General features: G+C 30.5%; 1 protein-coding gene across 1 annotated transcript; it reads right to left on the reverse strand.

The window, feature by feature from the left end:
• Nucleotides 1-12,894: 12,894 nt before the first annotated feature.
• pelo (protein pelota) lies at nucleotides 12,895-14,555 on the reverse strand. Its single transcript, XM_040719353.2, has 2 exons — nucleotides 14,109-14,555; nucleotides 12,895-14,042 (listed from the first exon to the last, which is right to left on the reverse strand). The coding sequence occupies exons 1-2, from the start codon at nucleotides 14,358-14,360 to the stop codon at nucleotides 13,092-13,094; spliced, it is 1,203 nt and encodes a 400-aa protein (XP_040575287.1). The 5' UTR covers nucleotides 14,361-14,555; the 3' UTR covers nucleotides 12,895-13,091.

Consider the following 14,555-nt stretch of genomic DNA (forward strand, 5'->3'; position numbering starts at 1 on the left):
ACTTTCTCCGTTGCTCGACAACAAATAAGCCATTTTTCTCCTCTAGAATAGAAAAAAAATAGTAACAGATTGAGAAAAAAATAATATCAGTTGATGAGCCAGGGAGTACTTTAGCTCGTTGCTCAACCTCATCTAATGTCACATTCATTTTTTTCAAATTTGATATAAAATACTTCCAGCTTTTTTTCTCTTTTTTTCGAGATTTCATTCATTTTAAAGAGTGCTCCCTGTATATTATTCTCCCTTTTTTTCCTTTATACTGTATAAGTATATTAATCAGGGAGCACTATATACAGTGCACCCGGTCACGTCTTTTCATACATTATTTTATTCTTCAGTTGAATCAATGTTAATTTTTAAATCATTTTGACGACAATTAGCAATTTTTTTTTTTTTTTTTGTGCAAATGAACAGATATTTCACTCGATTTAGTCAAATTGTATCTCATGATCACATAATGAAATTTCCTCATCATTTCCTTAATAGAACACCCTTTTAGATTGAAGGAAGCAAAAGTTGATGTTCTTACTATTAATACCCAGGAGTGCAACTTTTAATTACTAGTATAAATAAACTACTTAATAAATGATATTATCGATATTGGGCCGCACATCCGATAAACAAGTGTATATTTAGCTGCAAGCTCTATGGATGTATTTACCGGAAGTTCTGCCCAAGCTTCTTCCATGGCATTACGCAGAAAAATCTGATAGAAATTAACCTTACCCTTGACTCTAGATAACCCTGTGTAAAATAATTGAAAGGGTTGAGATCTGGACTTGACAGAGACCATTTCAATTTTCCCCAAAGTAGAATTATTCCTTTCAGCCATTTCAGTGATTTTCGACCAGTATGAATATTTAGAACTCCATTTTGCTGGAAAACGATTTTTTTCTTATCTGAGAAATGTTCATTAAGCCAAGGAAGAACACCATGTTAAATGTTTGATCTATGTCCCACTTTTTCTCGTCACTAAGACAATGCCACCTACAAATTTCCAACAATTCATCGAACCCCTCCATTCTGTTGACTCGTATATCTTCTATGAGTTTCTGACTGTGACAAAGCTTGAAAGGTTTTATCATCAAATTATTTCCTATGCATTGTTGAATACGATTTCTGACTCTATTTTGAACATCAATGGTTTATGTATAGCTCCAATAAATTTTGAATCACAACTTTTCAATGTTCTTTCGGATCCTTGCTGACCTGAGATGGTCACTTCTTGGCTTGTCGTCACAGGTACTAGTCACAACCAGCTTCTGGATCGTATATTCAAGTATACTAAGGCTTATTGTGTCGCCTAGGCTCCAGTGAAATTGCGACAGGGGCATTTCTTCATTGTAAAGAGCTCAAACCGCCTTCCGTAATGACAAAAAAAAATAGCATATTTTTTAATCAGCTTTGTTTATTTAAGTAAATTAAAAAAATCGCTATATGTAATTATGATTTAATTGAGAAATGGGCCTCATAAAAACATTATTTGGAGCACAACGTGGTCCAAGGGCCCTATGTTATACTTTACATTTAACAATAGTATTATGGTGATTAAAAGTATTGTTCACCCTCTTGAATATAGCTTATATTTGGGTCAAGATCGCTTTAGGATGAGAATATTAAAACATAAATAAAAATAAACTACTTTAAAGTTATTTCAAATAATATGAAACGCCAGTATGTAAAAAAATAAGGAAACGAAAATGAACGTGGTCACACCCTGACAATTTGAAGAATATTTTGAGTGTTGAATAGCATAGCTGCGATCAAGTTCGATTAAATTAGCTGCGAGCAGCTATCAAGTGAAGGAAATAAACACAATCTAGAGGCGTCCACAGGCGATAGAGTGGGAGGATGTAGCCCCTCCTCAATTAGGGAATTTTTGCTTTTTACTAGAAAATTTAATTTCTTTTTTTAAATTTAAATTTCTTATTTTTTTCCAAAAAATTTGATTTTTTATGAACAACTCTGTATTTTTGAATTTTTCCCCCTAAAATATTTGAATTTTTGTGAATAGCTCTAAATTGTAGGTATAATTTAATAATATAAAATTATCATTTCAAAAATATTTTATTTTATTTTTCAAAATAAATTAATTTTTCAATTTTTTTTCAAAATTTTTAATTTTTGGATATTTTTTGCAGAAACATTCCAAAAACCTCACTCCCTCCCCCCCAAAAAATATAATCCCGCGTACGCCCTTGCAACCCCGACTCATAATCTAACAATGATATTGACAGGAACTACAGCGATATCGATCCTCAATTCTAGTTTACTAACTTTATTATATTCAAACCCGGACTGATGGAATACGGACTAAATGGATCCAACAGTTCATTGAGGTAAATTTCTAATATTTGTTAGAGAGGGTGCATGATTGTTCCTTGTTTATGGGATAAATGTTTCATTATAAGATACAAATCCATATCTATTTCAAATTTCTATTGCATTTAAGACTCTGATCGATATTTAATTATCATATGACGGAATCTATTTATCTCCAAAATAAATGTCATACCAGAACAAAATGCATATTATAAGTTCAAATTTGATATGCTTCTCTCCTATGACAATTTCACAAAAAAAACACAAGTCAAATGAGCAATAAATTACGTCTATACAACTTATAAATATATATTACCTTCATGCGTATTATTATTCGTTTCTTTTTTCATCTAGGTATGTAGATGAAAAATGTACTTTATTCAATGGTCACCTTATCATTTGTAAGTGTTTATAGATCAATAAATATTTTGCAACAATCATCCGGATAACTAAATCAGTAGTGAATATAGGAACAAAACAATTTAATCATCAACTCTGATCTATGAACAAGGGTTAATCATTTCAGATGATGCTAATCGTGTGCATTTTTAGCTCAACTATTTTATGTTTTTTTAGTGAGCAGAATCTGTTTTTTCGTCAGTTGTTATTATTATTATTTAATTCCTAAGAAATTAACTTCCTTTAGGACTGAATACAATTATACATAAAGCCATATTGAACAATAGTGTGTTCTCATAAAAAACGGAAGATTTGTTGCAGAGTTATAAATATCCTAAAGTCCTTGTTGGACTCAGAGTAGAATGAAAGATCTATATGGGAGTAATTCTTGCCTATGTCCTTGTTTATTTCCTTCTCTTCTCCACTCGTCGTAGCTTCTAGTAGTCGATCTAATGAAACGTCAGAACAACTAAACTGTTCTTCTCCAAAACATTCTTCAAACTGCCAGGGTTACCATATTGATTTTCGGTTTCTTTTTTTAACATGCCCAAAATAATAACAATTTTTAACACACATCATTTTACTAGAAGTTGTCCTTCAACTAGATCCAGGAAAATTCCGGAATAAGATGGTAAATACTAAATTTTGTGATATTCAAGTAATTATTCTTATATTTACAGAAGACGACATAAATTTTAAGCTAGTCTTATCCACATACATTCCTGAAAGATCCAAAATTAATTTCGTGTTTCCAGGCTTGTACCCGTTCAGTCTTTTTCCGTTCAATCGTTCATTTTGTAAAAACTTTTCATTCACCGTTCATTCGTTTTTCACGTTCAATTGTTCATTTTTGATTTATTCATTTAATATTTATCTAGTATACAAAATTCAACTTAAAAAAAAATACTCATTAATACATAAATCCCTTTTTGTTTCGTAACCCATAAAAATGAGCCTCACGGGTGTAGCTTACTAAAAGCAAAACAGGCAATCCCAGGGGTCCTAAAATGATAATCTCCTTTTTCATAAAATGGTGTCCAATTTCTTCAAATTGTTTTTGTTATTTTAATATCCTCAAAATAGAGGCAGACCTTTTATTCAAGGCAACCTCCAATTTATTTTCAACAGTCTCCCTCCTTTAACAAATACCTGAATCGACATATTTTTTCTGAGTTACCTTATTTAATGGAAAGTTTAAACTGTGTCATAGACAGTATATAGGCAAATGCTATGTGTGCCGTTCATTCAGAGGTGCCATAATGGGTGCGAATAAAAACAAAGGTGACCCCGAACCTAACCCAACTTTCGGGCCGACCTTAATTTTTCCAACATCATAGTTGGGCTAAGTTGCGCCCATAAAACCTGGGTCTGGTCGGTTTTTAATTGTAAGGCCTATTCAGTTTTTATTTTTTTACTTTATGAAGAAAGTGTTTTTGATTGGTTTTTAATGTTTTCCTAATTTTTTCAAAAGGATATAAATTCCTCCTATAAATTCATCTCTGATATACCCAAGGTGGTCCTACATAGTTTGTCTATATTGTTAACATCTCCAGACAGGTGGGTTCTGTTTTTATTATTAGAGATATTAATGCAAGACTTTGAGCTGGAGGGGAGGGGGGGGAGTGCTTGCCGTGTGAGAGTATAAAATCAGTCCCGAATACTTGTCTATATTTTCGGCTTCAACCCGATTTGAATGCACTGCTCCGACCATTTAATCACTGTATTTCTTTTTATGAAAATAATCAGTGCATAACAATGATATACACTATTAATTACCTTGGATTGGAGTTCACGATGAAATCTAAATGTAAATGTCAATTATATATGATACCTTCCCCAAAAATAGAGCAAATAAAGTATGTTAGCTATAAAATGCCAATTTACAGAGAGAAAAAACTTCAGGAGGCGTGCATTCTTAATATTTAACCAAGTCTAAATTTATTCGTTAAATTGAACCATTTGCATAAGTCATCTCAAGATACCCTTCAAAATTACAAATGGGATGTAATGGATCAAATATCAGTTATAATACAATTAAAAACATGTTTTCATTTAATCTGTTCATGAGACATACATCAATTTCAATCCGACATTAGTCGGACCTTTAATCTTTATTACTGCAGAATATGAAAGTATTTTGTCTGAAATTTTAACTTCTCTTTTTTTCAATAATTCTTATTTATTGTCGGGAGAGCGTGGTATTAGTGTACTCGAATTTCCTACACCAAAATCTGTGATCTAATAAAATATGATATTTCAACAAAACAACAGAGCTTTCTTAAACATCATGAGAATTAAATTAAATTTTCAGGAATTACACAGAGTATAGTATTGTGCAAAAGCTGAATAATACTTTAAATACCTGCAATTGAATTGTATAATATGAAAATTGGAGTATATGGATATCTTCCCAGGCTCTCCAGACAATTAATGATAGATATTGAAAAAAAGGAGATGTTAAAAATTAAGACAAATTACTTTCATATTGCTAATGTCAGATTGAAATTTATGTACTTTGGATATACAGATTTGATAAAAACTTTTACTGGATAAATTAATGCATTAACGTCCAGTATACCTTTATTTGATCCTTTACAACATATTGATGATTTTGAAGGCTATCTTGAGATGACTTATTTTCCAGTGAATTATGCAATTAAACGAAGCTACGGATTTAGTTAAATTATACTAAATAAACTATATTTTAGCCATTAATTATAATTAACCCCATAATCAAGAAAAAAAGATGTAGTCATCTTCAGAAAAAATAGTCAAAAAGCTACCTTTTATGGACAATAAGAAAATGAACGCCGTTCATATTTTTTTTCTGTTCGTCATTCATTCGTTCAAAAAATGAACGGAAAGAGTGAACGCCGTTCTTTTTTCCGTTCAATATCCTAGCCTGCGTGTTTCCCATGTTAGAAAAGTTATAACACAGTCTAACAATTAGGGATACCTCCCTAATTTTTGTCAAATGAATTGAAGACATTAATCGATTTTATCTAAGAACACATAATAATTATATTTAACATATCTTAAAAATGAGTTGTTGACTCATTTTTTAAAAACGAGCGTGTGTAGCTGATGCTCAACAAAGTTGCACTTTCTTACTCACAGGGGCGTCACCAAGGGCTGTAACTCGACAAAATTTATGAATTTTTACTATTTCAAAGAAATTTTTCTGCAAAAACATTCATATTTGAACTTTTTTTCAATAACTAAGAATTTTTGAAATTTATTTCAAAAAATTTAATACTTAATATTTAAAATTTGAATTTTTTTTCTAAAATTTGAATTTTTTTTCTAAAAATTGAATTACATGGGAATAGATGTGTGTTTTTGAAACTTTTTTTTAAAAACTTTCCTAATTAAAATTTAGTTTTTTAATGTTTTCTCCAAAAATATAAATTTTTGTAAATAACTGTGTATTTTTGAACGTCTTTTCGCAAAATTAAATATTTCAAACTATATTTTATATTTTTTCTCTACAAGTCAGGATTTTTGAATTATTTTTTCGCAAAATTTAATTTTGTGTAAATAGTTGTGGGTTTTTGACACTTTTTTTTAAAAACATTAATATTTGAAATTTAATTTTCTGTAAATAACTGCAGATTTTTGAAATTTTGCAAAAAAAAAAATTAATATTTGCAATATTTTTTTTATTTGTGCATTGCTATGGAATTTTGAATTGTTAAAAAAAATTCTACAATCCAAGCTCCCCCTAAAAAAAAAAAAAGTTTAACTTTTTTCAATAACTAAGAATTTTTATACCTTTATAATATATTATATTTATATAACCCTGCGGAAGCCCCTGTCTGATCACGTCCCATTACAAAAAATTTCAAGCAGTTATTATTCCTTCATTCTCGAGGAGAGAAAATATAAGTATTGAGTAGCTACGTGAGAGTGTGCTCTTGATAAATGGAGAGTAATATTTCCGGGGGGCGTTATCTTCTATACTATTAAAGCAAAGTTTGTCTGTTAGTTGAGCATAATTGTTCTGGGCAATTCCGGGTACTACGGCTAGTATTTAAATACGATATTTCCATTGAAATATTTTTTTCCTCATGAATTTTTCGTAGCTATAAAAATCCCGAAAAAAAAAAAACCCAAGTATTAGTACTGATTGGTCTTAAAATGAAAAACCCTTTGACCCACTGATGGAATGTGGAATATAGAGGTATTTCTACTTTTACAAGAATAAGTTAAAAAATTTGAACTTGTATATATATATATATATGTTTAATGATTATTTTTGCTGTCCATTCACATCAATCAAAGTTTTATATACTCTATTAATTAACTACCATTATTATCACATGACATTTAATAGTTATTGTATATTTTAAATTAATATGTATTTTAAAAAGGTTGTTAAATATCAAATCATTTTGCCATTTGATATTTCAAATTTATAAAAGTTTATTTTCTGATAAATCTACTGTTTAAAAAATTACTCGTGATAAATGTATTAAAAATATTTATTTAAAATAACATTGGTAAATATAATATTTCATATTCCAAGATGGAAATATTTAACCCTCCTTTAGCGAAAATTCTTTTTTTTGACGTAGTTTGAACTTGGGTTTAATGTTAACCCAAGGTTAACATAAATACTAGGTTATACCAAAACACGTGTACGACTGATGATTGACTTCCACCACGCTCTTAATATTGACGTCATAGGATATGAGGGGTTGCGTGTTTGTCAAAATCTGTTGTTCTTGCCCAGCAGTCGGTACGATACATTAAATTGAAAATTCTAGTAATAGTGACGTCATAGACTATAAGTGGTTGCGTGTTTTGTCAAAATCTGCCTGTCTTGTCCAGCAGTTGGTACACTAAATCAGATTGAAAATTCTAGTAATCCCGATTACATGATTATCTAACCTTGTATTTCTATTAAGCTTGCGTTAAACCAAATAATAAGAAAAATTTTATTTCTTGATATACAGTTGACATAGATTTAAAAATTATGTTAATTAATCATAATGACATTAGATTTGTGTTGAACAATATATAATTTGGGGTTATTATAGTAGAAATATTATAATTTCATTTTCCATAAAAACTTCTATGAAATATTAATTACTTTTAATACACTTTTGGTACTAAAAAATTACTCATTAAATTTGATGAGATTAAGTGGGGGATATATGGCCGAATAACAGTTGATATTACATTTGTAGCAATATGTATTACTTAAATTGATAAAAAAAAATAATTGACAAAGCAAATAAACAACTAAATATAAACAAATTAATCGAATTCACCAAACCTTGGGCGTAAAAACTATCGTTTTTTTATTGTTTTACTCAGTATTATTTGAGCATGCGTCAAAGATGGACCCCACCAAATAGAAATACGTCATATTTTCTATTTTTTCTTGAAACAAGTCGAAAGCGCAAGCCATGCGGCTGAAAATCTGAATCGTTTTTATGGTCCTGATACTATAACGCCCAATAATTATGTGCAATTTTGATTTTTTCGATTCCGTTCTGCTAATTTTGATATCAAATATGCACCACTCTCTCAAAGACCAATGTCGAAAATGTAAATAATATAATGGAAATCGTCGTGTCCTGTCTTACCGTCATATAAGCCCTCAAGGAGTTCAACTATAAATCGAAAAAAAAATAATAAATATAAGAAGAAATCCATTAAAAATAATGGATTTCTTTTAACTACATCTATTATATAAAGTACTCTGTCAAGTATCTTTTATATGGAACAGACTCAATTCAATTTATTGTAAGTTATAACAAATCGAATTGATTTTTTTTGTTAGTTACTTATAACCAATTTATACTAAAATCAAGAAAAGGTTTAATATAGTGAATATTTGGTCATGATTATGAACATAAAAGTAATTCAAATGCAATCTGAGGACTTGAGCTGCATTCGATGAAAATATTCAAGGACATGAGAGCAAAGACTTGAAATATGACTTGGACTTGTAGTAAAAGGACTATTTCCTACCTCTTCTATTTATTTCAAGTAAAAATGTTATAATTAAATAAGTCGCAAAAAATTGTCGGGCTATTTAATAAAAATGTATTCAAAAATAATTTTGCATTATACAATCACTATTTCTATCTGTCATTTTTTTCCTAAATGATTCGATTTTATGGCTAATTAAGGCAATTTCATAGATAAATAAATACTTTGTAATGTATCCGTTTGTTTTTTCTTAATTATCCTGACAACTTTCATATGAGGGCATGTGTATCTATCTCCTTTTCAAAACAATGTTCAATTACCTTCTTTTTAGAGTAAAGAGTGAATTTTTATTTTACACAAATTGCATCTTTAGGAAGCAAAAACTGATTGAGAGCTTCAAACGAAGAGTCTACAATACTTGTACAAAGAATAACTAGTGTAATCATTTGAAACCAATCGAATGTATGTGACTTTTTTGACAAAAAAATATAAAAGATTTAAGTACGGTACATATTATACACAAAATTTGAAGGGTTCATCATTGTTCGATCACTCCTGAGAATAGGTAACAAGGTAAAATGTATCAGAGAGAAAATGTATAGATATCAATCAATATTATTCGTGTTAAAATAGAATCAAATTTAAAAAAGAGTTTGGTAAATTCCAACAATATGCTAGTACTTGTACAAAATTCCAACAGATATATTCGACTAGTGTTGTGTCGATCATTATTTATTCGGTCTAGTACAGTCCAGTCTTAGGATCGGTCCTGAAGACTGTCGTGAGTGTTGGTCCTTGGGAGTATTAGCACTAAAACTGATTAAACAAAGAAGAAATAAAGTTGAGTGACGTCATCAAGAACCGAACTTAATAAATTTTTAGGACTAGCTTAAGATTTGAAGGACTGAACTGGACTGGACCAAGACTAAGCTGTAACGGACTACAGTCTTCAGTCCTATATAAGAACGAACACAACGGTATATTCGACATTATATTTTTGAAAATTTAATTTTCTCCCCTTTATGTTTGAGACCCTTTTATATATCAATTCATTTGTCGAGTAAATTTCTGGTAAACTACTAATAATATTTATCAAAATGTCTAATAAATATAATAATCCTTTCAAATACATTTACAACTCTACTCCCATTTTAGACTTTGTGCCTGGAAAAATAGCAGATATTGAGAAGTGTTAGTTTTATAATTGTACATCACTCAATATAATCTCACGTAGATAATTTATTAGGTCTTAAAATTGACCAAAAATAATTTCAAATAAATTATTTATCGACAATTTTTGTTTATTGAAGAGTCCAAGATTGGTAACAAAGAAAGATTTTTAGTAAACTATGTATGATAGATCAAGGACTACTAGTCCTTGGATATATCTATGGACGTAGTTGGGGAAAGGGGTATGTCCGATCCAGATGTACAATTATGAAACTATATTTATACAGGGGGATTGGAGGGGCTGCAGCCTCCCTCCCTAAATTTGAGAAATTTAAAAAAACAAGAAAAAGTTTTTATTTTAATAGTATATTTTAATCATTCTGAAATTTTCAGGGGATTCAAATTTACTTTATTGATTGGATATTTAGGTGGATCTTTTTTTTTTTAATTTGAGGAATGCAAGTTTCAAGGATTGTAAATTTTTCTTTTAGGCAAAAGACATCGTATATAAATTTTGAACAGTTTTGAAGAATATTTAGAGGTCGTTCAGCGGGTTCAAACTTTTGAAATATTACTATTTAAACAAAAAAAAAACAGTTTTGACCTAAATATCAACTAAACTTTTGTTGTTACAACAAACTTTAGAAACAAGAAATTTAGTTAAATAAATTTACAATCGAAAGTATTTTATAGCTTTTTTGTTAATGTTTGGTTCTAATTGGTCAAAAATAGCAAATATCTACATTACTTCCATTTTTGCTATATGTCTATTTATCTGCTCGTAAAAGAAATATTATACATATTTACAATTTATGTTTTCAAAACCATTAACAATGTTAAAACTTTCATATATTTTACTAATTTATTATTAATCTAAATTTTGAATATAAAGTAAGAAAGTTCTAGCAATTTCATTGCACATATTTTTTTTAATTAAAATTTTAAAAGATTCTTGAATAAAAATCCTCATGTACAAATAATATATTTGAAGATAATTACATGCTTAAAGAGATTTATAATTAAATATTAACCGTCATTAATTAAATAATCAGTATACTTACTAATAATGAAATATATAATTATGTGAATAAAGCCTCCAAATGGAGTCTCTTTTAAAACAGAACTCAACTGATCCCTTCAGGATTTACTCTCAATTAAATAACCTGTAAGACTCCCAGTCAACGTTATATGATTCTTCAAGTCTGTTTGCTTGAATCAAGAACATATAAGCTTCGATCATCTTCGAGCACTTGGAGGAGGAATAGGAGCTGTGATTCATCCGATGTTAGTAGATCACGATCATTTTTAATGAGACCGACTCCACGCTAAGCAGGATCATTAACGACTTTTAAATGATTGTATCAAGAGCTTGTCGGTAGCCATCTCGATCATTCCATAAGTTAGAATCTTTTCAAGAAATGTCTCTTGGAAGTGCAGACTTTGAAACAGTTTCTTTGATTTTTCTGTAGCAAAATCTTCCAAATTTTTGTATTTTGATTCATTTGTGAGTAAAGAATGGCCTGTCTTGATTTTCATTAATAATTAATCAAATTTTGATTGGATTTAATTGTAAGTCTTTTTGATTATGAATTTAATGCACAATTAAATAGAGCTGTTCCAACAAGTTCCTCGGAAAAGTACCATAAGTGCTTGAATATTATTATTTTTTTGATTTTGAGATTGAATATGTTTGAAATTATGGAGGAATATTTCAGGAGGGATTTGATTAAATTCATGTTATTATTAAGTTCACTTAAGGCTTGAGGAAAAGACATCCAGGCTCGGAGATACACTCTCAATATAAACACACAAATATTGTGCAATCCTCGCTCCTCTATGTCTGTCAATTTGAATTGCGATCGAAACATCCAAATTTTTAGATAGTTCAAAATTTTTGATAGTCATCGGGCGTGATGTATAGTCGATATAAATTTTACACCTCGTGGATGCAAATCACCAAGGAATATAATTACTAGATTAAAGAATTATTTATAGTCGTGTCGAGGAAGATTTTTTTTCCATACATATCTTCGAATAAACAAGGGGCTCTTGTCGCACATCTTCTACAAGACTAGCTATTTCACGATCTTTAATTCTAGTACCATACTTATATGTATTAATCCATGGCCATTTTTTTTGAAATATTTTGAACATTAGGAGAAGACGTAGTTTCAAAGCATGACTGGAATGCTGTGCTAATGATTAATTCCATAATATGGTGTCTACATGAGAGAGGTAATGGGGTTTTTTCCTAGTTTTTTTTTATTAAGAAGAGCACAAGTTCTAGGAGTCCTACCCGTATTTGAATTTGTTGTGTCAATGCAACGTATTTTTCGTCATGAAAAATTTGAACTAAATAGCCGTGCTCACAAATTTTATATCAGTTTAAAATAAAATAAGGTTACATTACTTTACTTACTGATTGGAATTTTGCTATTAAGACTTTTAGGATCAGATAAAGGTCAGAAAAAGGTCAACATCTCGACAATGAGTATTTCTTTATACTCAATTAGAAATTATTAAATGGATTTAGCCTATTAAGTCTTTTTATTCTATAAAAGATCGGAAAAAGGTCAAATTCATCATAACTTAATCTGATTTTTCTATTTTGAGTAATAAATTCACAATTACTAAGAATTTGGTACAAATAAATTGTTAATATGAATATCATTTCTTTTAAGGAGCATTAGATGGACACACAGCAAAAATACAGTCTTTGGTATATTTGACAAATTAGCACAAAACGTTAGTGAAAAATATTTTTTCGATAGCAAATTTCTTTTATTATAAGATTTGTTGTAACACGAAAAAGTTTAGACGATATTTGGATAAAAAAATCGTAAAACTTCGGAGCCGTTGAGCTAGCTCTAAATATTTTTTAAAACCATTCAAAATTTGCATAAGATTTATTTAGTCTAAAATGAAAAATTTGTGACCCTCGCAGCTCCATATGTCTCAAATTTAATAAATAAGCCATTGGATATGGAAATTGGACTCATTATAAACTGAAATTATTTATTCATATATATACATATAGATACCAATTGGAAAATTAAAGGCATCTTTTTACTTTTGATTAAAGTGATCTGAAGTTTATTATGCGATGATAAACAATAAAAAAGTTGAAAATGATATAAATGAATAAAAAAACAGGACTTTATAAAAAAAGAAGACACTTGCAAAAAAAATTTCCATAAATATTCTAGATCTATAAAAAATAATTTTTGTGTGTGGTTTGAAACAACAAAGAAGTAACCTATTTAATTATCATTAACTTGATGCTCTTCATCCTTATCACCATCATTCTCATCACTCGTCTCCTCATCACTAGTATCCTCATCTTCAAGTTCAGCCATAGGGAACCTTAAAAGAGCACATAATCCTGTGAGTTGATCCAACTGCTCTCCACTCACATGAAGGCTAGAAAATATCTTCACTTCCCCGCCATATTCACGCACCTCGTCAACTAACCTCACATATTTCCTACGAGTTTGGACATCAATAGAGCGAAAAAGTTTATCAGATATAAGTAAACATTCAATGGCATGAGCTTCATTGGCAAGCATGACATGCTTGACTCCATAAAAGGCTCTAGCAGAGTCATTTTGAAGGGTTTTATAAAAATGTTCCAAAGCACGAACTTCTTGAGAGGCTTTTGTGTCACTAAGTCGGGTTTGTATCACGGGATCCTGAAGAACTTCTTTCAATGAGTGTTTGAAACCCGTAGAAGAATGAACGAGAACGAATTTAGACTTGTGTTCAAATAGTAATTTATTATCCGTCTTTGTGGCAAAAGAATACATGTACTCAAAAAATTGATCCTTTGTAAATCCGGGGGAGGCTATCAAAACGCATTTGAGAACATCAAAATTAAAATGACGGAGAAGGGCCTGTAGAACACTTTCATAGAAACGGAGAAGACCTTTTTCGTGCTGTTGGACGGAGCCCCTTCTTTTCTTGGGGATGTTCATATCTATTTTAGCTCTAACGATGGTCATACTATTCGTTATTAAACAAACGTTGGCAAGACCTTCTTGCATAACAATAGCACCAAGATCTGCCTTTTTGGATGGGTCTACAGCCATATCAATCCGCTCAAGTGCAACAGAGTCCCATTCCGTTTTCGTGAGGGTGAACTTGCGTTGGAGTTCCAAGTCCAGGGTATGATAGGCTCCCATTTTCACATGTGCATTCTCAGCCACATTTCGACCCTACAAAGGTAAAAGAACAAGATGAAATCAACAGCAATGGATAACCAAAGGCTTGAGGCAACTCACTTTAAGATGAAGGCGAGATCCGACGGCATCAAAGTGAATGTCCTCTACGCAGAGAGAGAGGACGGTGCGAATACGATTCGAACTCGTGGATCCCGTCGCGGACTCGGTTGTCACTTTACGAAACGTTACACTCTTCACAACGTCACCAGAGGACACCAAATTGTAGATGTGCCACATGTCCTCTTGCTCCTCCGGAACTAGGGTTAAGGACCCGCCGGATCCCTTTTCAAACAATTTATCAACTAGCTTCATTCTAGGTAGTATTTACGTATAGTTCATAGTAGATTCTAAGATAGGATACTCCAGGATTTCTCCACTTAATGAGAATCGACGTTACAACTTCATTCTACTACAAGCGGTGAGCAGCTCATAAAATAATAATCTCATTGCTCATCAGCAACCATTTTTTAGGAAGTTGTTTATTTAAATCAAATTAATCACACAACC

Source organism: Lepeophtheirus salmonis, chromosome 9 (assembly GCF_016086655.4).
Source record: "Lepeophtheirus salmonis chromosome 9, UVic_Lsal_1.4, whole genome shotgun sequence".
Lineage (NCBI taxonomy): Eukaryota > Metazoa > Arthropoda > Copepoda > Siphonostomatoida > Caligidae > Lepeophtheirus > Lepeophtheirus salmonis.

Excerpts from the sequence above, each read along its gene's own strand:
- pelo (XM_040719353.2), bottom strand. The coding sequence starts at position 14,360 with ATGAAGCTAGTTGATAAATTGTTTGAAAAGGGATCCGGCGGGTCCTTA. Across the intron at positions 14,043-14,108 it reads GATCTCGCCTTCATCTTAAA|GGTCGAAATGTGGCTGAGAA; the intron begins GTGAGTTGCCTC and ends TTACCTTTGTAG.